Source organism: Suillus paluster, assembly GCF_016628075.1.
Source record: "Suillus paluster strain FC165 chromosome Unknown EDB91scaffold_29, whole genome shotgun sequence".
Lineage (NCBI taxonomy): Eukaryota > Fungi > Basidiomycota > Agaricomycetes > Boletales > Suillaceae > Suillus > Suillus paluster.
In genome coordinates this window covers 402,975-426,073 of record NW_024537589.1, presented here as the reverse complement: position 1 = coordinate 426,073, position 23,099 = coordinate 402,975, and the positions used below count along the sequence as shown (strand labels likewise).

The window sequence follows — 23,099 nt, the reverse complement described above, 5'->3', positions numbered from 1 at the left end:
CGTTCTCCTTCCCACCGTCCGAATCATCCAAATACATATCATCGTCCGATTCGACGTCAATGAAATCTTCATGCGAGGTGGATGGAACATGTTGCCGTAGAGTGGATGTAGGGACCGGAACCCTACGCTGAGGAATAGAGTTTTTGGGCTGGCGTTGGGCTGCGGGACCGGCTCGAGACCTAATGGTCGGGACAGTGGGTGGTCGAGATGCACCAGACGTCGTCCGCAGAGCACCTGTGATTCCTTGAATTCCTTGATGGCGTGGACCTGTCGCCCGCGAAGCATTCATCTGAATCATGTCCCGCATATCAGAACTCGAGGCTTTCGCACCTGACGGCTTATACGCAACCGCCAAGGCTTCCGCCTCCATTTTCTCCACCTGTGCAAGGACCTCGTCATCCACGTCCATCAAATCTAAATCATAATCTGATGGTGGGGATGGGGGACGCGGTGGTGACGCGGCAGGTCTTGCGGATGGAACGCTTCGCTTTGAGGCCAGTTTGGAGATGGCCTTTGGAGGTGAAATAGGCGCAGATCCGGACTCGGTTACGAAAGCTTCGAAGTCCTCGTCATCCCAGGTCACCCCTGGCGCGGGAGAGAGGATCCGAGCCCGTGCCAGGGGGCCGGACGGGTTGTGCTGTGGATCAGACCTGCCCGACGTTGATGTCGAAGGGTTTGAGGGACGACAATGTAGAAGACGTAGAAAAGTACGGCGAGGTGGTCGGCGCAGAACGATCTGCGGCAGGAGGAGGCTTGAGTGAAAATGTTGGCTTAGAGGACGAGACAAGGGTGAACGAGGTGGAAGCGGGGATGGGCCTCGACTGTGAGGCTGCCTGTGCTGAGCTTGGTTTCGGCGCAGCGGTAGATATAGGCTTTGATCGAACTGCTGTAGATACGACATTGGCTGATGTGGAACCTTCGGCTGAATTACCGACAGGCCGTTTATTAGCAGCAACAGGAGATGGAGCTCTGGGGGGCGGGGGCGCCTGTGGTGGAGCCTCAGCCTCTCCAGCTAGTTGTGCATTGGGGACTGGGTCTGGTTTCCTAAGAGGGATATTAATTAAATAATTATGCAGATGAAGGTAACTCACCCAAGCCTCCGTCTCAGGCTGCGCAGGAATATTTCATCTTGCATTGCTTCATGATCCTCTGTTTGGTGCCCTTTCAGCTCGATTGTCTTAGGTTCGAGGAAGAGAATGCCTTTGCGAATCTGCACGTCTTTCAGAAGGATCTAACCGCCGGACTCTATCAAAATGACACAAAGGGATCAACCAACACGTACCTTGTACCCCAACGGAGTGACACCAAGTTCAAGCTGTGGTATAGAACGATATTCCACAGCCTCGACAGTTGTGAAACCATCGCTGAGCTCGAGACGCAACATGCCTCTCGGATATTTTGGGACTGGGCCCTCATCCTCTTCTGCATCCTCTTGACCCTCTCTCACAAGGCCGGCTAAGTCCGCTCGATCCACGCGATTCTGCCTCACGTTCATCAAGCTAAATGCACTGTGGGCAATGTCGCTGATGGCACGAATTTCTACGAGACATGGAGGACCTGAAACGCGACCTCTTTTGATGGCATGGATGTCTTGCGGGAGACCAGTATTTGGCAGGGTAGAGTCTGCGAGGCTAGACTGAAAAAACTGAGAAGTTACATGTGATTTAAACTGAGGAAAGTCTGCTGTAGAGGTTGGAGAAAGGGAGTAGGAGTCCGCGATCCATGAACAACAGTCACGAAGCCAAACCTGCGGGTGAATAAATATTAATGGAAAGGTAAATGCAAACCATTGATTGAGAGTTTACTGGATCAATAACTGGACGAGGATGTTGTTCATTGATCCATTTAACGATGTTTGCAGGTGCGGCGGGTTCAGCCATTATTAAGAAGCAATCATTGAATCAATGCGCGTGTCAAATCATTCTATAATTGAGTCACGTGTGCGAGAATATTGACTTTGCTCACCGCCGCGACTGGCATGATCTCAAGGACATCGTTAGGCGGCCGTATACCACTCCGATACCGCCCGAAGCTATCCCTGTTCATCGTCCCATCGAGGTGTGCTGGGTTGAGCACGATGGCAAAATTGCCGAGGTTACCCGTGCCAGACCTCCGGAAGACACTGGACCGCTACTTGCAGTCCATTCAGCCTTTTCTGCGTGAAGACGAGGCACGTGGTCGCTCTCTCTTTGACGTCAGCTACGCGAAACGCGTTCAATGGGCAGATGACTTCGAGAAAGGCATCGGTCGCATTTGCCAGCGCAAACTCCATGGTATGTCCTTCCATTAATCCAGCGCAAGTTAATCCAACCCACCCTGCCCGCAGAATTGGATACTCGCTCGCCACACAACTGGCTAGACGATAATATTTGGACGAACTATGCCTACCTCTCATGGCGTACCCCACTCCTCATTAATTCCAACTGGTGGCTTACATTCATCAATGATTCCTCCGTACCCGAATCCATTTTGTGCGGTGATACTGCATCAGGTATAGAGCCCTGGCAGGTGCGCCGGGCCGCGTGTATACTGCATCGCATCCTCGACTGGCGCGCCCGCATGCTCAACCAGCATCCAGACCCTGATACCACCCGCACCGGTGTCTGGCTCCTCACTAATACGGAGAAGATGTTCAATACCTGTCGCCTGCCAAGAGCTGGAGCGGATGCCCTTGCAACCAGGAATCCGGCATCTGAGCATGCCCAGGACGTCATGCTCATGTTGTATGATTTTGTGTATACCGTAAGAGTCTGTGAGGATGATCGGACACCGTTACCTGTACAGACCATTGAAAACCGTATACGTGCGGTAGCACTGGACGTCATCAAGAGAATAGAGGTCGGGGAAAACGCTGTGCCGGTCGGTGTCTTGACGTCGGATGACAGAAACCGTTGGACAGAGGTCAGTATGCTCTATATTTTCTTTCTGCGCAGTTGCATTCTTCGTCTTCTTTGTTGCTGGTCCGGTTACTAATTAACACATCTCCAACAGAACTATCAACACTTACTCTCCCTTTCACCCACAAATGCCTCCACCCTCCGCGCAATTAATGAGTCTATCATGGCTCTCTCTCTCGACCACTACACCGCCATGCCATGGGATTACCCAACCCCTACCTCGCCAAGTTCTTCCCAATCCTCTCGAGCAAGCGTCCCAGCATTAGACTCCGACGCAGAATTCCACGCACATCTCCACAACACCCGCTCCCCTCCCCAAGCTCGGAACAGATGGTTCGACAAGTGCCTGACCCTATCACTGGAACGCAATACGCGTGCTGGTGCAATGGGCGAACACACTCCTGTCGATGCGTTAGTGCCCAGCATCGTCTTTGAATACAGTGTCGCTGCTGGCATCGACTCCTCAACATTCTCAAAGCCTGTGCCACTCCCTCTTACTTTAGAAGAAACTCGTTTGAGAGACGATGGTGAAAAGGGATGGACCCGTTTGGATTGGGTGACTGACAAGCAGATTGAATCCCAAATTAGAGAAGCGGAAGGACGGGCTCAGGTCTTAATTGATAACTCTGAGGCAGGCGTTTTGGAGTTCGGGGAATATGGCGCTGATTGGATTAGCAATGGTGAGTTTTCGACTCCATGTCATTTTTCTGGTGTTTTGCCCCCTTTTTGGGGTTTTTTTTTGCGGGTCTTGTGTTGTAGTGAACGTCTGAATCTTATATCGGCGAAGCTCAAGATTTTCCCCCTCCTGTGTCCCCTCCTTCCTCCGTCGCAAAGGTCACTAATCATTTCGCTATCAGCCCGCCTCCCACCTGACGCCTACACCCAACTTGCACTTCAACTCGCCTGGTACCGCTCACGCGGGATCCTCACAGCGACCTACGAGACCGCGCTCACGCGCATGTTCAATGCTGGCCGTACAGAGTGCGTGAGGAGTGTGAGTGTGGAAGGGTCAGATTTTGTGCAGGCTGCCAAGGAATGGGGACGTGGAGCTGGTTGTGTGGCAGAGGGAGGCCAACGTGAGGTGGAGGTGAGTGAATTCTATACGCTCATAGTGGCAAAGGGACTTATGGATTTCTTCCTTATCTCCCTCTCTATGTGGTCTACTACGTTTGACCCACTAATCAGCCCCGCGCACTTCTTCCCCTCCTCCAGCGTGCCATCCAGGTGCACGCGAGGCGCACGAGGGAAGCTGCAACCGGACGTGGAATCGATAGGCACTTACTAGGACTGAAACTGATGCTAGAAGAGCTCCCTGTGGATGCATCCACATTCGCTTCCTCCTCGGATTCTCCCTCGAGCTCAAGCACCACCTTCACTTCGGCAATACCCCCGCAAAAACAGACGCACCCTCTCTTCACCGACCCGCTTTTCTCTCGCTCTCAGGAGTGGAAACTTAGTACCAGTGGCTTGAGCGCTGGGTACAACTTCCGAGGAACGGGCTTTGGATCACCCTGGGAGGATGGTTATGGGATTAATTGTGAGCATGAGTTGTCTCTTTCGGGGTTGCTTTGCGGGGTCGTCGAACCTTAGCAGGGTTTTTATCGTCTGCGTTCGTTGTTAATATCGACGTTACCGCCGGTTGACCAGATCGACCGACGTCGACTCATTTCTGAATTTTTGCGTTCACGCTTTCCCTTGACACCAGCTCACACTCACCCCTCACAGACCTCATAGCACCGAATCGCATCAAATTCTGCGTCGAGTCCAAATTTTCATCCCCGCTCACCTCCACGAACAAATTCAAGCAGTATATCGCGGATGCACTCCTGGATATGCGGGCGATATGCGAGGCTGGAGAGCTCGAGCTGAAAGGTGGAAAGAATGAGTCAGTGGGTGGGGTAGAAACGCGGGTGCAGGCCCGATTATGATCCTGATAGCGTGGATCGAGGTCCGTGCCTTGGCTTATGAACGCGAGGGCTTGTCACTGATGGTTATTGATTGATTCTGACCACAGATAACTACTTGCGATCGGATAAGATGCCGGTTCATCAGAAGCTTGTCGAATATTCCACGAATTCTACACGAATTGGATGTCTATGTCGTGACTTGTCTCCGCACAATACCTGCCCAAGTCGTGGTCAGCAATCGCGAGCCAAACTTCACTGTCTCTACCCTCATTCTCGCAAAACTATACTATACCTACGTATCGCATACCGCGCAATTCACCACTCTGACTCGATTGAAACGAGGTTTCGATCCAAGAAAAACTATCCTTTAACACATGGATATTGTACAAGGTATCGTACAACCGACCGCACGAGGTATCGTACAACCAACTGCATCACTGCGAAACCACCCAGTTCAGATTCGCCACCTCCGTTAGTAACCTTTCGAATGGCAACTTTGCCTTCGGAAGCCCATCTACACATCAATCCTCTCCAACTCATCCCTCTCCACCCAGTGGTTATCATAGTATTTCAGAAGGCTCCCAACGAGTGATTCGCAGCCTGCCCGTTCCATGAACTTCTGGCTCGTACAGATGATCATGCCTTTTTTGCACCGAGTAAGCATGACATTAGTCCGGCGCAAATCAGCGAGGAATCCGAGCGCCGTAGACCGCACGAGTGAGATCACGATGTAATCCTCTTCGTTACCTGCAGTGGATGAACCATGAACAGTAAGTGTGAGGGTCACAATTTGTGTCACTAGACAAACCTTGAAACGAGTCAACATTGAAACACTTATTCTCCCAATCGAGCTCATGGGCTTTCAACCCATCTTCAATTGTGCTCCGCTGAGCATCATAAGGTGTGATGATCCGGAAGTGCTTCTTCTTCGCTTGCAACATGGTAGCAATGCGGATGATGGTTTGGCACTCTCCAAGGTTCTGTGCATGAGTGATGAGATTGATCAACTGCAAATGACTGAAAGGACATGACTCACCTTCCAGCTAGTTCCATGGGGCTGTTCCTGGCTGGGAATGTTGATAAAATGACAAGCCATCCTCTCATTTGTGATGGGGTGTTGTGGGTTTGACTCCAGTAGGCTATCATATATAGCAGCAGAGATGAACCCCCCAATTTGAGGGGGCATCCTGTCTACAATAAACACAATAAAATCAGGAAAAGGGAGGTAATTAGAGGAAAACTTACATTGGGTATTGAGGAATATTGCGTGATCCTTGAGATGCTTGACCTCAAAGATGCTCTTGAGGTCCTGGATATCCTCCTGACCATAGGGTGGCACTGAAAATGTCAGAATGTGCAATGACATGCAGGGGAAAGACTTACATTGTTTGTCATCACCAATAAAACAAACCTTTCTAATGGTGGTGTGGGAGGTAAAGAGAGGAATGTAGTCACCAATCTCAATTTGAGATGCTTCATCAATGACAAGCATCCTCAGGGGTACAGCAATAAAACCTCCATTCTTTCGAAACATGTAAGATGAGAGCATGGAAAGGGTACAGAGGATAACCGGACAGTTGTAGAGGTGCTTTTGAAGCAAACCTGGTATGGCAAAGTCCTCGGAGATAATGATATTCGCCCGAATCTTAGTATAGAGGTGCTCATGCCTAGAGTATGTTAGTGTGCCTAAATTTGCATGCAAGAGTGAAAGGACTCACCAATATTCAAAAAACTCCTTTGAGACAAGAAGCTTCCATTTAGTCAAGCCAAAGTCAGCTAGTTTCTCGGCAATGTTCTTGACAGCAACATTGGACTGAGCAACAAGCCAGATGCCAGAGAGTCCACCGGCAATGGCAGTCTGAACAAAAGAGGCAATAACAGTGGTCTTACCAGTTCCAGGGGGTCCCTGGATGATAGTAACTCGTTTATCATCCAACTGCTGGAGCATCTGCTTCACAGCTTTGGTCTGGGATGAATTAAGTGGACGACTGACACGGTCAGCCCGGAATTTGACAGGAACTGCATCCTTCATTTCCTCCGTCCAGCTAGGGGGCCATTGGAAGTCATCCTTTGGAGAGGAATAGAAAATAAGCTGGACCCATGGGTTCTCGTGCTCGAGGTTGATGAGACCTTGGAGGATCTCAAGAACCTTCTGAGCACGCTGGGTCTCAGCCTGGGTAGGGTCATCACGGCCAATGATTTTGATCGTGCCGATGATCTTGTCGGCGAGGCTGAGATTGGTGGTGGTAGCGAGTTGGGCGGCGCGACCCTGAGACTTGGCAACCTGACCGTTGACAGTGAAGCCCCGCCCGCGACCCTCGCCGATATCAATTAAGGCACGCTAATGAGATCAGGTGTGAGGTAAGGCACGGCGCGCGCGAATGACATACCTGTTGTTGACCCTTTCGAAGTTTGTACTGGTATCGGTCTGGTTGGGCGCGGATTTGGTGGTTCTGGTGATCGACGGAAGTGGTGAACTTGCGCGTGACCTCCGTCGGCTTCTTCTGCTCGAGCTGGTATGAATCCTTCGAGCTCTTAGAGAGGAACTCTAGTGCCTGTGATTATGATCAGTGCCGTTATTTGCGCAGAAAGCGGTGACTTACCTCATCAGAAAGTCGAAAGGTGTCCACTGGGGGCACTTGCGCCAAGCGGTCTTCCATCGAGGAGAGCTGCGAGACATAGTGTGCGATCCATGCACGAAGTGCAAGTAGAGTAGTTAACTTCCAAGCAGGTTGAGATGCGCTGATGGTATCATTGCGAAATGCGGTGTTTATGTTATCATCATATACGTGGTGAAGATCACCGACGGCCTGTTTAACAGTAGCGAGCGGAGCGCGTGTCTTTGGTCCTGCGCACTGCATATCAATTGCATTTGCAATTCGAAGGCCGAGCGCCTGGGAGAGCGCAAGGGCAATGGGAGCGATATCGAATGCATACAAAAACCCGGCGGTGCGGCGGAGGAGATTATCGGACAAAAAAAGCCGAGCGGCGGTGTTGTCCACCGCACTGGCGGGTGCGGCAGGCTTTCCATCGCGTTTGTTGCCCTTGGTGAGACTGGTCTTCTTCAACACGAATTCGATAATGATAATCGTGGACGTGTCGGCGATGGCAAGCATCGCGAGCTTTCCACTGGATGAATATGCGCCAGCAAGGCCAAGGGCACGTCCCTCGTTCCTTTCTAGCAGAGCGCGTAACTGATCTTGCTCCTCGATCAAGTTTGATTCAGAAATAATATGAGTCGTCAACGCTCCGCTGTCGACTTTGCACAAGATTTTGATAGAGCAGTCTTGTTGCTGTGGGCATGATGGCTTTGGAGGGTGATGTTGGTGAGTGGCAATGTGTAACGAATAAAGTGCGACTCGGTTGGAATTCTGCAACGAGGCGGAAGAAGCCTCATGACTGCGGGCGCTTGCTGAAGGCCGGAATTTCCAAGTAGTCCTCGTGGTTCCTTGTTCTCAGTCCCTTTGAGCGGCCTTCCGAGAGTATCATTTTCTACCGGAATCACAATCTCCTCGCGCCGCCTTTGCTTGTCCAATGTCGTCACCCACACTCTTATAGAACCTCCTTACTATCTCCAGCTCTTTGTCTAGCTCCAGAACTCCAGTGGGAGGATCTAACAGTTTTTCACAGATTGTCGGCCTCGACTCGCCGCGTCCAATTTACTCTGTTATGCGCGCTGTTTGGCTTGCCATCGATCAGACTGGACCGTATCCGTTGTCTCCCTAACATAGACTAGTCGAAGAAAGACAGTTGTTCCTTTGTGTAGCGTGTATCTGGCATTCATTGTTATAGCAGATCGATTTCCTGATGTTGACGCGTCTATTTGACTACATGCGCTCCGCCTGTCATGTGCGCATTAAATATCAAGCTCCTATCCGACTGGCATGATCATACGATAAGCAGAACATACCGGCAGCTGAGCTCAACGCCAACGCATATAATCATGTCGAGCTCTCCCTCGACTATACGGTATTCTCAATCCCAGTACTCGTCAATAGCTGCCAGGCTGGCAGCAGTGTCCAACCATCGGCTCTGCCCACACCTTCTAAGCGTCGGTGCGCCGTATACAATGTGACGGGCGGCCCCTCTTGCCGTCACGATTGTGGATATCATATTACTACCTCGGAAGGCTTCAGTCTCTCGAAGTAGCGATGGACTTCTTGACGGGTGGTCAGTGTCAGACCTTAGCACCGAAGTAGCCTCCGTAGAGGTTAGCGTTGACCGTCCTGTGAGCATCGAGCGCGCATAATACAATTTCCCATATGCATATGTACAGAGCTAGAACCAGTCTTTGCTATGTAGACCGTGACGTACAGCATGTACATACATCTATTGCCATATAATAGTACAAAATGCAGTGCAATACACAAGAGTTATCCAGTCCCTGTCAGAAGGTCATCCAAGAAGTACAATGTAAATAGTCCACGTTAGTTCAATTTTAAGATGCCATTGATAACGTCACGACCATCCAGCCACGCCTCTGGGCCCATGGTAGCAGCAAGCCGTCCGACCAGCGTGGCTGCTGCTTTACCCTTCGTCACGAAATCACGGCTCGTGCAAATGATCATGCTTTCCTTGCACCGCGTCAGCATGACGTTCGTCCTGCGCACATTCTTCAAGAACCCTACGCCCTCGGAACGGACTAAAGACACGATGATGTGGTCTTCTTCGTTTCCTGCGGCGAACGTCAGCCAGATCCTGTAGCATGTCAAGGAATAATTTGCCTTGGAAGGAGTCCACGTTGAAGCACTTATCTTCCCAAGGGAGCCTTGCTAATTCAAGTTGCTTTTCGATCGCCGTCCTCTGAGCGTCGTACGGGGTGAGGACCCTGTACCGCCTGCCCTGCTCCACGTATATACGGGCGAGGTGGATAACCACGGCTATCTCTTGTGAGTTCTGATGCAAAAGACGTGAGGCTGACATATCACGATTGTGCGGGGGAGAAGCGTACTATCCAGCTGTGTCCCGTTTTCTTCTCCTGGCCCCTTTTGACATCCAGGAAATGACATACTGTCTTGCTGAAGTTATCGTGCGAGGTCTTCAATTGATTGCCGTATACATGACGGGAGATGAAGTTGCCAATGACAACTGGCATTCGGTCTGGATTATGGGGTTAAGACGACGACAAAGAGATAAGGTCGAGATACGAGCTTACACTGGGTATTCAAAAAGTGCGCCCGCTTTCGGAGGTGAGGGAACTCGAAAACACTTTGTAGCTTCCCAACGTCATCTTGGCCGTATGGTGCCACTAATATCCAAGTCAGTACAGGTCGATGGAACAAATACCCGGGTCTCACGTTGCTTGTCATCACCGATGAATACCATCTTCTGGAGGCTGTGCTGGAAACGCTGAAGCAGCGGCAGGTAGTCTCCTACTTCGATTTGACTTGCCTCGTCGAATATCACGGTTTGTACCGGGACGACACGAGTGATGAATTCGATACGCGGATTGGACATCATACTCAACGTGCAAAGTATGACTCTTGCGTCGAGTAAAAGCCGGGAAGCACCAACGATTCCGCCACCGATCTCGTCGGATCGTATAAAACAATGTTCCAGTCGCTCGTAGAGGTGTTCATGCCTATAATACGAAACCTCAGGACGACAGGGAGCCGAGGAAGGTGCGACATACCAGTCATGATGGAAATCTTTGGATACAAGAAGTTTAAATTCACGGAAGCCAACCTTGTCAAGCTTTTCTGCGATATTCTTGACAGCCACATTCGACTGCGCGACAAGCCAAATCGTACTCTCCATATGGCCAGTCTTGATGATACTGTCGACACTGGCCGCTATGACTGTTGTTTTGCCAGTGCCAGGAGGACCCTGAATAAGTAACATACGGTCCTTGTTCGCGTGCGAAAGAATTCGCTCCACTGCTATGTACTGCGAGGGGTTCAATGAACCGCTCGGATAGTGCACAGACGGCGCACTGTGAGCATTCTGAGTTGGAGATGGCCATGAGACGTTTAACGTCGGTGCCCAGATAGTACAGAAGAATGGATGTTCGGTCAATGTGATGGTGCCTTGAAGCGCCTTTAGCACTACATCTTCTTTGTATGATTCAGCGAATGTCAGGTCTTCTTTCCCGACAGTGGTCACGGAGATAACCTTCCCCGAGGCTTGTACACCACCTTTGCCAACGTTGATATGAGCCTGTCTTCCATCTACGTGCAATGCGCGGCCAGTGATTATTGATTTCCGATCTCCGACCAGCGTTTCGATGTGGACGACCTGTAAGTTCGAACGTTCAGAGTCGGTGGCAAAACGTCTCATGAATTTACACACCTGATTGCTGCCCTTCATGATACGAGTACGGAAGCGAGTGCACTCGAGGTTGAGATTACCCTTCTTGGAGTGGAAGTCTGCTTTGACATTGTTGACGACTTTCGTCGGCTTCAAAGACTCCAAAATTTCAGCGTCCCGAGAGATCTTTGCCAGGGCACTCAGATGCTACATTGCGAATTAGAGGAAGAAGGTATGTTGATGACGTGATGAAGATTACATACAAGATCTGGCATTATGTCTGTAGCGATTCGAGATAGGGCAGCATATCCCAACGTCATGTGAGGAAGTGTGGCAGCGCGACATGCTGCCCAAGCCTGGAGCACCGCATCGTTCGTTGCCACATCCCCTTCTCTATGATCGAAGAGGCTTTTCACGTTGGCCTTCTGGAGTAAGGTCTCGCCTCCCAAGGCGTTCATAATTGCCTGGAGGGAGCGCCGGTTGCTTTTAGACACTGACAGGATGTCAACTGCAGCATTGATGCGAAGCGAAAGGTCCAGGAAGAGACCAAGTGCGATCCTGTCTATCCTGTACCCATAGAGTTTGATGACAGCGTCGCACAGAATTTGGTCTTGTATGAGGGTACGTCCTCGGGAAACCGGAGGCTGTTCTTCTTGGGCTTTCTTCTTCTTCCACTGCGGATTCGATTTTTTCGAAGGAAAAAAGTGGACGACGAGCGCTCGAGTGAGCGTTGCAAATGCCAGACACGAAATAGTACAGTCGGTGCGATACGTGGCTGCCACTCCTACGGCGCGGCCTTGAGTTGAGTTGATAAAGCGCCGCAAGGCTGGAAGAGAAACACTGTGCTCGTCAACGTCTTCGACAACTATGGGATCATGATCGGCATTATAGACGTTCTGTTGGAGCGTGAAGATCGTATGTGGCATGACAGGAAGAGACAAGAGGGAGTAAACGCACGATGCTAATGCGTCGAAAGGGAGGAGGAAGCAACGTGGTTCATGGCCACGGCTATTTATTGTTGGATGAGCGTCTACTGTCAATGAATGGGAATCGGCGTTTACAGCAAGCCAGTGAAAGGGGGGGTGAGAGCTAAGCTGTGTAAGAACAAAGCACGCTGAATCTGGGGTACTTTGTGTGTCCAGTATCCCAGTTACTATTAGTTTCTAGAAATTCAGCGCTATTCAGTTTTGTATGGGCGACCAGGTCGCATGCAATGCCACGTATATGACATTAAACAACAGCGAGAAATTGAAAAAGCAATCGAGGTGGTGATAGGTTTTCTCAAGAAACGCGGCAATCGCGTTACAGCTGACCAAATTCCGCACAGCCACACCAACTCTCTTCTTTCACCTCCTCATGGCAACCCCAGTTATTGTTGGTGTAGGGGCTATCACAGCTGCTCTCGTTGGACGACATCTCGTGCGTAGTGGGATTATTGGCAAACGGGCAGCAGACCAATGGGTGAAAGGTGGTTTTAAAGCGAAGATGGATCGCAAGGAGGCTATTGCAATCCTTGGGCTCAAGTTCGCAGTTTCAACATATTCTACCACCTAGTGTCTGACAAAAGTTTTTTTTGCAGAGACGGTGTAACACTACGCAACAAGTTAAAAGATGCCCACCGGCATATCATGCTTGCAAATCACCCTGACCGTGGAGGCTCGCCATACATGGCGAGTAAAATCAACGAAGCTAAAGACTTGTTAGACAAGACAGATGGGAAGTCGAGATAGCGCTTGGCTCTCATACTTGGTTTACTCATGGTACCAGTAAGTCACTGTCAAACTCTTGAATCGGGAGAGTTACTCAGATACTTCAAGTCTACTGTGTATTTCTATCGCATACATATATCCGTCATAATACATATCACCACTCGTCTTTCTATCCTCTCCTTCGGTTGTGACCTGCTATATTACTCGCCGTCCGATTCTAGTCCTCACAATGATCACATACATATGAAAAGCTGGTCACCACTGATTTGACCGGCTTACTAAGCAGTACCTTAGAGCAGCATTCATCGTTGCTCTTAGATCTTTGATCACCAAGCGAAACGTCATGGATACTTCAGAACTCGAGCCCTCAAAGCTTGGTACGAAAGACCAGTAGGCGTGTTCACTCTCTTCGCAAATTTGTAGGTCCCATCACTCATCGGTAATCAGCTGGGATAACGTTTACGAAGAAGAATTGGAGAACTTCAGTGAAAACGGTGATGAAGGTGAAATATGGTGCATATTCGCATCGCTTCCTATTGTATTGTATTTATACTTCAGGTGCCTAGGTTTGGTAAAAAGTCGATGAACGAGATGGTCAAATGGGTTAACCAGTATGCCCCTCCGCGTCCCGATATGTCAGTCCTTGAAGTTGGCAGTGGGAATGGTGCACTATTATTCGCACTCGCGGAGGGACGTGGAGAAGCATGCTATCCAGCACGTCGACTCCTAGGAATCGATTATAGTGAAGGAGCTGTCCAGCTTGCTCAGTCGGTGGCGCAATCTCGGAATCTTACGGCCGTTACGTTTAGAGTGTGCGATTTCCTTCAGGAGGACCCACCGTTGCTCCCAGATAATCAGAAAGCTGATGATAACGGAGCTTGGGACCTGATCCTGGATAAAGGCACATACGATGCCATCGCGCTGATGGAGAAGGATGAGAATGGAAGGATCCCAGTAGAAGGTTATCCGATGCGTATCGCGAAGCTCTTGAATTTAGGCGGACATTTTTTGATCACATGTGCGTATGCTCCGCGCCACTTGGCTAATGCAAACTGAACAAGGACTCTTCACCCAGCTTGCAACTTTACCGAGGCCGAGCTACAATCGAAGTTCATTACCGAAGAAACAGGCCTGCAGTATCAGTATGTGACGCCAATTTCCTATCGAAACTTGATCTTGATATTCTCCCCACAGTTCTCGCATAGTGCACCCAACCATTTCATTTGGTGGGAGCACCGGTAGTGCATGTTCTAGTGTAGCATTCACGAAAGCTGCATCTCGTAAATAAGCATCGTTATATTTTTGGGATGTGATCCATTCTTGTCTGCAACGTCTCTTTTGCCAATGAACTAGCCCACATCAAGAACCCGTCCTCTCCTTTGAACACGTTGGACATGAAAAATATCAGTCCGAGGCCAAGGTTCTCAATCTTCGACGTCTTCAAGAATATCTCTTCGAGCGCTCCACGGTTTCTCGTGGAAGGATAGTCACTGGGGTCATTGCTGAGCATGGGCGATGAGACCTGGCTGGCAACGAAGAGCTGTATAAACAAATCTTTCAAGAAAGTGCGTGTCTGCGGCTTGAGCAACGTGAAGTCCACAGGCTGCGAATCCTCGTGTCAGCAGCACCCTGCATGAATAGGCCAAGGCTCACCTTGAAGATCGTCAGCGTACAGCAATCCTTGGCTATCCACCATGCATATGCTTTAGCGACGTTCTTCATCCGCGATGGCGACATGGATTTAACATCAAACCCTACATCATTATCTTTCAGGCTCTTGATTACCTCTACCCCGCCGACGCTGGTTTCGCCCAAGTCCCGGAGAAAGTCCCATAGACAGAACTGCAGCGTGATCTTGTAGGAATGTGACCGCTGAGACAAATGCTGACAGACGAGTGTGTAATACGGGTTATAAGATTTTTCCTATGAAAATTGGATCAGCCAACAACGGCGATACAAATTCCTATGGAATCACGTACATTTCCACAGCAATGCAAATTGACTCTGATGATCTCCCGCTGCTGGACTTCCGTGAGGCCGAGTTGCGCAAGTCGTTCGCAAGCATCTAGATAATCCTACAATAGAAAATGAGATTTGATAGCAGGGATATGACATGACGCCTACATCGCTGCTCATGAGCACCACGAAAATACTTCGGCGGATATCTGTATTCATGCCCTGCTTCCTTGCAAGCTTTAGGAGCGCGGCGGTGCTAACGTCAGTTGTCTCAGCTTCCCCACCTTGCTGGGGAGTTTCGTGCTGCTGATCGACCAGTGGATCTCCGCCCCATGCAGCGCCAATAAGCCACCACTTTCCTTTGCTCTCCGCCAAATGGAGATCCTCTAACGTCATCCGCAATGGTTCATGGGCAAGGACTACCTGCGCATCGGCATCATCTCAGATAACCCGACGGAAGAACCACATACCGTGCTTCTTTTTCCCCAGACTTGATAGGAACTTCTTCATCCGCTCCACAGCATCGCCCCCCTGATGCTGTGTTGCGGCAGTCTTCTTGATCTTGTTATTCTTGAGGTTGTTCAGGGTCTCGATCATGAAACGCGTGCGTGAGCTGTGTTTTGCAGTGAGAAGAGGATGGTAAATAACATGAGAGCGGTGGTACCTCATAGCATCGGCGTGTCCGGCCACCCGGGACTGTGCTAGGGTTACGATGTCCTTCAATGCCATAGGGTCATCTTGTCGTAGCTGTTGACCGGAACCTAGCACAAACTCGAGATGCGTCGAGAATAGACAGGGCAGTACTTACTTCGAAGAAGTTTCAGCAGAAGCTCTACCCTGAACTCGGAAAGGTCCTTGTCCAAAAGACCGCGGATGATATCATAAACAAGAATACACGAGATCACTTGAAAGTTGTACAGCTCTGAGAAAAGCACGACAAGGTTAGAACACTCTTTTCCTAGGTCTTCAGGGACTTCAGTTGAGTTGGCTGTCGACTTTTCGTCCACCGAAGCGAGGTGCTGTTCGTATGACGCAGCTGCGTTCTGAACGAAGTAAGCCGCTGAGTGCACGCGGCGCATTAGCTTACGTTACGGAGTGTCATTTTAGAAGACACATACCAAACGCAGTGCCGATCAATTTATGGAGGCTAGATATAAAAGCCGCGTGGAGGACAACGTACGAGTCCAGAAGGGTTGAATGAGATGAGATGCCATCAATGATGAGGTTGGTGAGAGTTGAGGTGATGTCTGAGGAAAACACATGTGCGCCACGCTCAGTACAGATAAAAACGAGCACGAACCATGTCGGCGGTGATTGCGATATACCTCTTCGATGCTATCTACAATGGTTGCGATATTTTGCTCGGACATTCTGAGTGCAGCTGGAATTAGCGTGGAACATGACGATATAGAAAGACATTACCTGTTTATCAGACCTTTCAGCTGGCGAGTAAGTTTGATTTGTTCCTCTGTTTCGTTTGTATCAGTACTGGCTTGTTTTCTCAGTCCAGGCGGTATATAGGGCCCTGTAAAGAAATTAATTCCAATCCATGAACAATGCGTGTAGAAAAACTGACCAGCAGACTTAGGTCGAGCGTCGGAAGGCTTGTTTTGTGTCGCCTCTGTCGTATCATGGTCGTTCTCGTCCGCCGAATCATCTTCGGCAGCCCCGCTTGCGTCACTCCCGCTGAGCTCATCAAGGCCACCCCACTCTTCATCTTCCATAGATGTCGATTGATCCTCATCCCCCAGTTCGTCATCCAAATCTGAGCCCTGTGTGACTCTCAGACACGACACAACGCGTAGCTTTCAAAGGGAACTTACTGGCATTGCCGATATGACGTTTTCTGTGAAGTCAAATAGATCTACACAAAAAATGTGAGATGCATTTTCAGTAAAAGATACAATGAGTGCACACCTCCCAGTCCATCCATGTCATCATCCTTACGGCGTGAACCACCACCAGCATACCCAAGCTTGGATTCAAGATACGCGATATATGCATCCTCTTCCTCTTCTTCGCGAGTTCGAGGGCCCTTCGATGTAACTTTGCTAGGTTTAGCTGCTGATTTGTTCGCAAGCCTCTCTAGCACAGTGGTTTTAGGTTTCTGCTTTGGCACGGTTTCGGTGGTGTGCGGCTCATCGGTTCTATGACGAGATAGTACCTTGCTGGTGGCTGCATGATGTGGCTTTGTGGTAGGTGGTCGAGAAACTGACTCTTGTGATGTCTTCATGCGCTTTCGCTGTGGTGAATCGACGTGTTCTTCCTCCGTCTTCCGTTTGGCTGAGTGCGTACTGTTCAGGAAGTGATCCGCCTTTCTCTTTTTACGCTCTACTCGCTCCTGCTTTCGTGCGTCCTTGCGTGATCCATGGGTATGACCACCTTTATGTTGATGAGAGCTCTGCTCTGCATATATCGTCACGATAGGCTTCAAGGTGAGGGATATGTAGGCTTACCTGAGGCGTTGATCTGCTCGAGTAAAGACTTAGGCAGGCTGATGCCATGACGTCTCTGATCGCCCCCAGGTCGCATTAGATTTGAAGGAAATTTTGAGATGTACTGAATTTTGAGATGTACTGAATAGGAAGTACAGTACATAAGATAGTCCTCAAACAGTTACGGTTAACGTCACGTGCTAAAGTGTGATAAAGTGTGACAAAACCGATGATCACTTGCGACAGCAAAGAGAAGGATTTAAAATTGAAAGGAAGATCTACAGAATGTGTCCTTCTTCATACTTTCTCCATTTTAAAACTGTTATTTGTGTTGAATTGCAAGAGGAGCTGGTCTTACGAACAATGGAGTACTAAGATGATCTAAAGGCACTCATCTGAATCACCTCTGATGCAGATGTTTGGTGGTCGCTGAATATTGAAATCACCAGCCCGCCGCAATGCCAAAGCGTACACGGAAAATCCAGTCAGCGATTGAAAACTTCAGAAATTGGGCCAAGAAGCAGAAAACATCAGCAGAGAAAGAAAATGTATGTTTCACTACTACATAAATGCTTATAAGAGCCCGCGATAAAGTTACTTCTGAAACACATCGTCATATCTAACCAAGACTCGTAACCTTAGGTCTGGACTAGCACTCTTCGTTGTCTGCTCCTTTGCCACTCGATTAAGGCAACCGTCCGAGTCACAGTTGCACCCCACCTTCCGGTAACACCCGTGACTAACTTAGTTACTAACGCATGATAAGAAGACCTACCATGTCGGTGAGTCATGTGGTTAATACAGGACGCAAACTACGCATACTCACGCATCTAGGTGCATCGCAGTGCCTGCAGGCTGAAGTACGGATGCAAGGCCAAGGACATTTTTCACTGGCAGGGACACTAGCAGGGTCCCTGACAGGTATTGATGCTGCAGATATTGATACTGTCAAAGCAGCAACAACAGCGAGGACAAAAGAGAAACGCATTGTGTGTGAGAACGTGGTATTGGATCTCAATGAGACAGTAGGAAGACGGCTTGCTTTTATATGCTGAATATTGTTATTCATGACGATACCGTGACCTATCTACCCTTTCAAACAGATTATCTGCAATGCCAGTAGATTGCTAAAAAGATCTTGAAGCAAGGTCAATGCCAGCTCGAATCCGCTGTCGGGAACAACTCAACGTTTCCTTTCATAGCTGTTTCCGTCATCTCTATGACGCCTTCACGCATCAACTTGCAGCTCAAAAATATCTCAACCCAACCCGCTGGGCGCCAGTGATGTGTCATGCGTTGTAACTTGTGTCGGGTTGTGTCACCAACTTTCGAACGTGTTCAGAATTGGAATCGGAATGCTTCCTCGTATTGCAATAGCCTCTCTACACGCTGTCACGATAGGGTCACTATCTGCTCATACGACCGACAATACTTCCATAATCAGTCAAGCCGAAGACGAGGAATGAATCAAAACGAACCGTATGTATCCATTCCTTCCTGTGCAATCATTGGTCAAAATTTAACACTCCTACCAGTTTCAAGCTTCGCCTCTGACCGAGGACCATGAAATTGAAAATGAATGGGATGCGTTTAAGTCCGCTGTCACGCTACAACTCCCGCCGATGTTTTGGAAACCTGCACGAAGAGTTTTATTATGGACACGCATGCCAGCGACCGGACCTTGCGGCGCCATGTCGAAACCAGCATCAAATTCTTGAATCATCCCAACGGCTCGGATGGCACTCAGCAGACGAAGATGAGACGCGCCGCCGCACACGGTGGTTTAATTTCCGATACAGACGAAGGTCGAGTGTAGATCCGTTTCGTCACAGAAGGAGAAGTCAGTCTCCACGCGTGCGTCCAGAGCAGTCTCGCGGCCGATGTTCTTTCCATGTAATATCCCACACATGAACTACCACTCCAGTAGTCGCTGTTCCTCTCGAGTTCATCTCGACGGAAGCTCCCAGGGATCTTGCAGAGGTTTCCGAGGTGTCTGCTGAGCAGTCCACGGAGACAACACTTTCTGTCACAGACGCAATCCAATGTTTTGGGTATTGACGTTTCTGCGCCCGTACTCGAGTTCAGTTTCATGTCGGAAGCACCAGCTGGATCAGCTAATGACACCACTGGCGATGATGGTTGGGGTCTTGATGATGGTTGGAATTCCACTGAAGTGAAGGCGGCGGTCCGAACGCAAACTGTGACACGCTGGTGGAACGCACTACTTTCGCATTGGACGACGAAGAATTGCGGTTGTGCCTAGTGTCTACACAACAGTCAAATCTGGAACTTTGTATTAAGTGTGTCATTGAGTGAGTCACAAACTTGCAAGTCTACCTGCTTGTGTCATAACATCATGTAGAATACTCGTGGATCGTGCTCATCGACAAGTCTTGCCACTTCCAACAGATCATGAAACCTACCAGCGGGACCTTGCTAAGTGGTTTCCGCATCTCAATGTGAGATAACTCTTGATTCAATATCATGATGCCGGTCCTTCACGATTCGTGCTGACCAATGGTTAATATTAAACTGCTAAGATGGTAACCGCACTCATATCATATCTTTGACTGTAGGTTTTTTGTGATGATAGCTAGTCGGTTCTACCCCCGCCTGGGGTTCCTCTGGTGGAGGCGGTAGCACCGGATGGGAGCGGCGAAAGGAAGTAGCTGGGCTATGCCAACTGAACCCTCTTTCAACGGCCTTGACTCTAGTCTCGGAGGATCATTTCCTCAGCGCGAAGCCCTTGCTGAAGCCTAAACCATCCCCCCTTCCAGTTAAACCATCTCTGAAAGGCCTCGGCTCTCTTGTAGATTACTCGGTAACCCTCTCATCTCCAATGACAAGAAGAGTCTCTCGCCGAGGCCTGGCGCATCCCCACATCCTGAATATGCTCCTGGTGAGACAGTATTATTCAATACATCGGCTGAGACCGTGCAGACTACAGAGGAGTCTCCTGCGCCGGCTCAGGCACCAGCGGACGCGATACCGCCAACAACTACAAAAGAAACAGCATCACCTTCTACCGATGCAGCGATGCCTACAGAGAAAACGGCAGAAGAGAGCCCTCCTGTAAAATACAGCGCTGCTGCTACTGGAAAACCAACCGCTACGACAGGTGGTGATGCTGAAGAAGACAAAGAGGGGCTGATGGCAAGGGACGGTATCTGCTCCACCGATGAAAGCAACCACCAGCAAGGGAGGGAAAAAGAAGAAATGCTCGGACGTGTTATGCTTTTTGATGTTGCTCTAGGCTCATCTACTTTACGGCTGACGAACCTTTGATACGTGATAAGACAAGCATCTGGAAGCCCGCCAGGGTGATGGCGGGAAACACTAAACGAATCAGGCAAGAGTTAATAGAACAAAACCGTGGATTTCTGAGCGTGATACAGAAGAGCAATATGATGGTATGTAAGAGACACGAGTCTCCGATAAACAAGGCCAAGCGAGGTGTTATAACGGAAACGTTCACGTGACTCTCGATCTGTAAGCATCTGGCTTACAGCATCGAGTGAATGAAAACGAGCCCCTATCATAGTGCATAGGATACTCACTTGCGATCGGATGTTTGAGTTTGTTGAGTAGCACCATTAGGATTAAACAATGACAAACAATATCCGGGTAAGTTGATACGAGCAATGTCCGTGAAGTATGAAGTAAGTATAAGTACAAAGACAATACAACAGCAGTGGGTGGTATGGATGAATGAGGGGAATTATGTAGGGTAACATAGATGCAGCAGAAGATTATTATCAAGAAAGAGACATCATCGCGGGTCAATAACTTCCACAACAGATTCAAGAACCACCTTGGGTCGTAACAGTATACGCCGATCTATATTTTCTTCTGAAGCTGGCGTATCGCTCGTGCCCTTTCTCGTCGAGCACCGTAGGCCTAGTTCCGTTGTGCACAGAACGACGCCATCTGACGATCCATAGTCTTCAAAGGCATCCGTCATGTCCTGCCCATCAAACGACTGGCCGCTATCCGCAGCAATAACCTCGAAGTTCGCTGACATGATCTCCTCCTTTGTCACTTGCGCGAGCCTGCAAGCGGCCTTGGAGATACGTTTGACTTGAGCCCCGAAGCGCCCACGGAAGTTCTCGCGAGAAGCCGGGTTGGGCTGCGGATTGGTGCTGCCAGAGATGAGGAATATGTCTAACGACCAGCGAAAGATCGTTTCCGTCATCTCGTTGATCGCGTAATCGTTGAGCTCGGGGTGAAGCTCGTGAATGTGTTTATGAGTCAGAGCTCTCCATCGTGATGAAGTTGGTTGAGGTTCTGAAGCGATATGAGTGAATTGCAAGCGACAAAATGATTTTGGGGGACCCACCTGACTGGAACATGTGGGTGTAGATTTGGGTCAGAGTGATGTTGGCTTTGGACTGGTAACCGATGCAAAACGATGATAGTGCTCTGGATATGCAGTACGAGATGCAACCCTGGAGAGCTAGCTGAACCAGCATAGGATCTTGGGAGTGATCCCGAGTCGCTAATAAGCGACTCAGGGCACTACCCAACCTCGTGGCAACTTCGGAGGAAGCTTGCGTCACCTTGGCTGAGTTAGGGCGCTGCTTGGAGAAGGTGCAAAGCTCTGTGGCAGAGGCCGCGAACTGGAGAATCTCAGAGTTGAGATCTTGCACGGCTTGTATGACCTGCGCGCCAGACCACAAATCAATCTTGTTGAGGAAAGTCTCTAAGCTGCGAGAGTGGGCTCGCTCTTCCTCGGAGACGGTGGACATGTTATCTGGGTGAGGGTCGCTGGCAATACGGCGATGATTGCCATTGGTCTGCGATAAGGTGTCGTCACGGATCTCTGACCAGTCAGCGCTCAGCCGGATCTGCTGAGACTGGGATGAGTTTGATCGATGATGATGAACCGGATCACGGCTTCGTCGACGATCGATGTGCATGGAGGTGCGCTCTCTTAGCTGACGCTCGGGAGAGTTCCTATCACGCTCCTTCTTGAGCACTTGGATCTCCTGGTCTCTGACCTTCAAGAGGTCCTTCGTTTCCTTGAGTGTCTTCTCGAGGGTTTTACACCTCTCCTCCCAGCGAGCGACTTCAGCTTGAGTTCTGGAGAGCTCATTTTTTATGGCATCGTGTTCTCGGCGCATTGAATAAAGAGTTGAAGCAGCAGCAGAGGCTCCGAAAGAACGATAAGAGGATGTAGTATGACAGCGGGTGCGCTCGGCAGCATCCAACCTGTCACGTAATGGAAGACACACCTCCTCTGGATGAAGAAGTAGGTTCGAAAGGTCACTGGGTGTTGGTGGAAAGGAATGATCAGAGTCAGAGTCGTCAGTTGATTCAGCGCTGAAAGAGAAGGATGGAGTACGCGAGGCAAAGAATTCGAAGGTTGATTGGTATAAGTCTTTGAGATTCAAGTTAGCGATAGGGAGCATGGCGGCTGAACGGACAACCAAACACCGTTGCTTGCTAGTAGTCAGCCGTTGTCAATGCTCGATTATCACTTTGATCCCTTCGTTAGCGAAAAAATTTATAGGAAGATATAAGGGTAGATATAATCACTTGAGCCTGGTAACGATTCCCTAGGATTCCCTCCTTGGGTAAACCTTTGCTGTACAGGCAAGGTCACTAATAGCCCTATTTCCAGCGCAGCACGAGGTTCTTTTCTTCTTTAGCCTCGAGGCAGTTGCGTTTTTGTTCGTGGAAAGCCAATGGCAGAAGCTGGCAAAAGACTCAAAATACACGTACGTGATCATCCTCGTGGCAATCTCCAATCATCTTTTTACTTATTAACTTCACTTGATCATTCTAGCACCTTGTCGGTGCTCCTTTGCACTGCTGACACGCTGCGATCATCCTCGTCGCATCCTCGTGTGGACTGCCTTTAATCGAGTCACCCGCCCCTCCGCTCTACTACATATATGGCCTTGTAAGCTTAGTAAATCTCCCAGCAATTCGACCCTGTATTACTTGATC

General features: G+C 49.5%; 10 protein-coding genes across 10 annotated transcripts; 4 read left to right on the top strand and 6 right to left on the bottom strand.

Annotated features, from left to right (window-relative positions):
• Nucleotides 1–464: 464 nt before the first annotated feature.
• Nucleotides 465–2,273, bottom strand: EDB91DRAFT_399337 (uncharacterized protein). The gene is made up of 4 exons (XM_041327122.1): nt 1,966–2,273; nt 1,283–1,747; nt 1,092–1,210; nt 465–1,044 (listed from the first exon to the last, which is right to left on the bottom strand). The coding sequence occupies exons 1-4, from the start codon at nt 2,044–2,046 to the stop codon at nt 645–647; spliced, it is 1,065 nt and encodes a 354-aa protein (XP_041176786.1). The 5' UTR covers nt 2,047–2,273; the 3' UTR covers nt 465–644.
• EDB91DRAFT_1347471 (acyltransferase ChoActase/COT/CPT) lies at nt 2,078–4,845 on the top strand (the record flags this gene model as incomplete). The annotated part of the gene is made up of 6 exons (XM_041325925.1): nt 2,078–2,273; nt 2,327–2,901; nt 2,992–3,577; nt 3,755–3,984; nt 4,083–4,434; nt 4,623–4,845. The coding sequence occupies 6 exons, from the start codon at nt 2,078–2,080 to the stop codon at nt 4,823–4,825; spliced, it is 2,142 nt and encodes a 713-aa protein (XP_041176785.1). The 3' UTR covers nt 4,826–4,845.
• Nucleotides 4,846–4,878: 33 nt separating this feature from the next.
• EDB91DRAFT_399123 (AAA domain-containing protein) lies at nt 4,879–6,260 on the bottom strand. The gene is made up of 5 exons (XM_041327120.1): nt 6,188–6,260; nt 6,050–6,142; nt 5,841–5,991; nt 5,613–5,784; nt 4,879–5,551 (listed from the first exon to the last, which is right to left on the bottom strand). Coding segments are annotated over exons 2-5 (558 nt in total). The 5' UTR covers nt 6,052–6,142; nt 6,188–6,260; the 3' UTR covers nt 4,879–5,318.
• Nucleotides 6,261–6,365: 105 nt separating this feature from the next.
• On the bottom strand, nt 6,366–8,195 carry EDB91DRAFT_399334 (uncharacterized protein). The gene is made up of 4 exons (XM_041327121.1): nt 7,408–8,195; nt 7,195–7,359; nt 6,523–7,145; nt 6,366–6,449 (listed from the first exon to the last, which is right to left on the bottom strand). Coding segments are annotated over exons 1-4 (1,302 nt in total). The 5' UTR covers nt 7,921–8,195; the 3' UTR covers nt 6,366–6,448.
• Nucleotides 8,196–9,231: 1,036 nt separating this feature from the next.
• On the bottom strand, nt 9,232–11,976 carry EDB91DRAFT_1237628 (P-loop containing nucleoside triphosphate hydrolase protein; the record flags this gene model as incomplete). Its single annotated transcript, XM_041321603.1, has 6 exons — nt 9,232–9,435; nt 9,545–9,700; nt 9,756–9,904; nt 10,102–10,385; nt 10,437–11,257; nt 11,314–11,976. 6 exons carry the CDS (start codon nt 11,974–11,976, stop codon nt 9,232–9,234), a joined length of 2,277 nt encoding a protein of 758 aa, XP_041176782.1.
• Nucleotides 11,977–12,406: 430 nt separating this feature from the next.
• EDB91DRAFT_1223640 (uncharacterized protein) lies at nt 12,407–12,780 on the top strand (the record flags this gene model as incomplete). The annotated part of the gene is made up of 2 exons (XM_041320940.1): nt 12,407–12,573; nt 12,630–12,780. The coding sequence occupies 2 exons, from the start codon at nt 12,407–12,409 to the stop codon at nt 12,778–12,780; spliced, it is 318 nt and encodes a 105-aa protein (XP_041176781.1).
• A 322-nt stretch (nt 12,781–13,102) lies between these two features.
• Nucleotides 13,103–14,047, top strand: EDB91DRAFT_1054151 (S-adenosyl-L-methionine-dependent methyltransferase; the record flags this gene model as incomplete). Its single annotated transcript, XM_041313807.1, has 5 exons — nt 13,103–13,149; nt 13,207–13,272; nt 13,326–13,777; nt 13,835–13,901; nt 13,954–14,047. 5 exons carry the CDS (start codon nt 13,103–13,105, stop codon nt 14,045–14,047), a joined length of 726 nt encoding a protein of 241 aa, XP_041176780.1.
• Nucleotides 13,694–16,649, bottom strand: EDB91DRAFT_1136595 (armadillo-type protein). The gene is made up of 13 exons (XM_041318840.1): nt 16,539–16,649; nt 16,292–16,487; nt 16,138–16,240; nt 16,016–16,086; nt 15,834–15,962; nt 15,524–15,775; nt 15,380–15,476; nt 15,186–15,328; nt 14,884–15,134; nt 14,739–14,834; nt 14,413–14,682; nt 13,954–14,362; nt 13,694–13,901 (listed from the first exon to the last, which is right to left on the bottom strand). Exons 1-12 carry the CDS (start codon nt 16,542–16,544, stop codon nt 14,054–14,056), a joined length of 1,923 nt encoding a protein of 640 aa, XP_041176779.1. The 5' UTR covers nt 16,545–16,649; the 3' UTR covers nt 13,694–13,901; nt 13,954–14,053.
• Nucleotides 16,650–18,804: 2,155 nt separating this feature from the next.
• Nucleotides 18,805–19,833, top strand: EDB91DRAFT_1336895 (uncharacterized protein; the record flags this gene model as incomplete). Its single annotated transcript, XM_041325555.1, has 5 exons — nt 18,805–18,955; nt 19,075–19,201; nt 19,325–19,462; nt 19,513–19,670; nt 19,727–19,833. 4 exons carry the CDS (start codon nt 18,805–18,807, stop codon nt 19,616–19,618), a joined length of 522 nt encoding a protein of 173 aa, XP_041176778.1. The 3' UTR covers nt 19,619–19,670; nt 19,727–19,833.
• A 759-nt stretch (nt 19,834–20,592) lies between these two features.
• On the bottom strand, nt 20,593–22,721 carry EDB91DRAFT_398814 (uncharacterized protein). The gene is made up of 4 exons (XM_041327118.1): nt 22,686–22,721; nt 21,487–22,635; nt 20,708–21,434; nt 20,593–20,647 (listed from the first exon to the last, which is right to left on the bottom strand). Exons 2-3 carry the CDS (start codon nt 22,556–22,558, stop codon nt 20,920–20,922), a joined length of 1,587 nt encoding a protein of 528 aa, XP_041176777.1. The 5' UTR covers nt 22,559–22,635; nt 22,686–22,721; the 3' UTR covers nt 20,593–20,647; nt 20,708–20,919.
• Nucleotides 22,722–23,099: the final 378 nt, after the last annotated feature.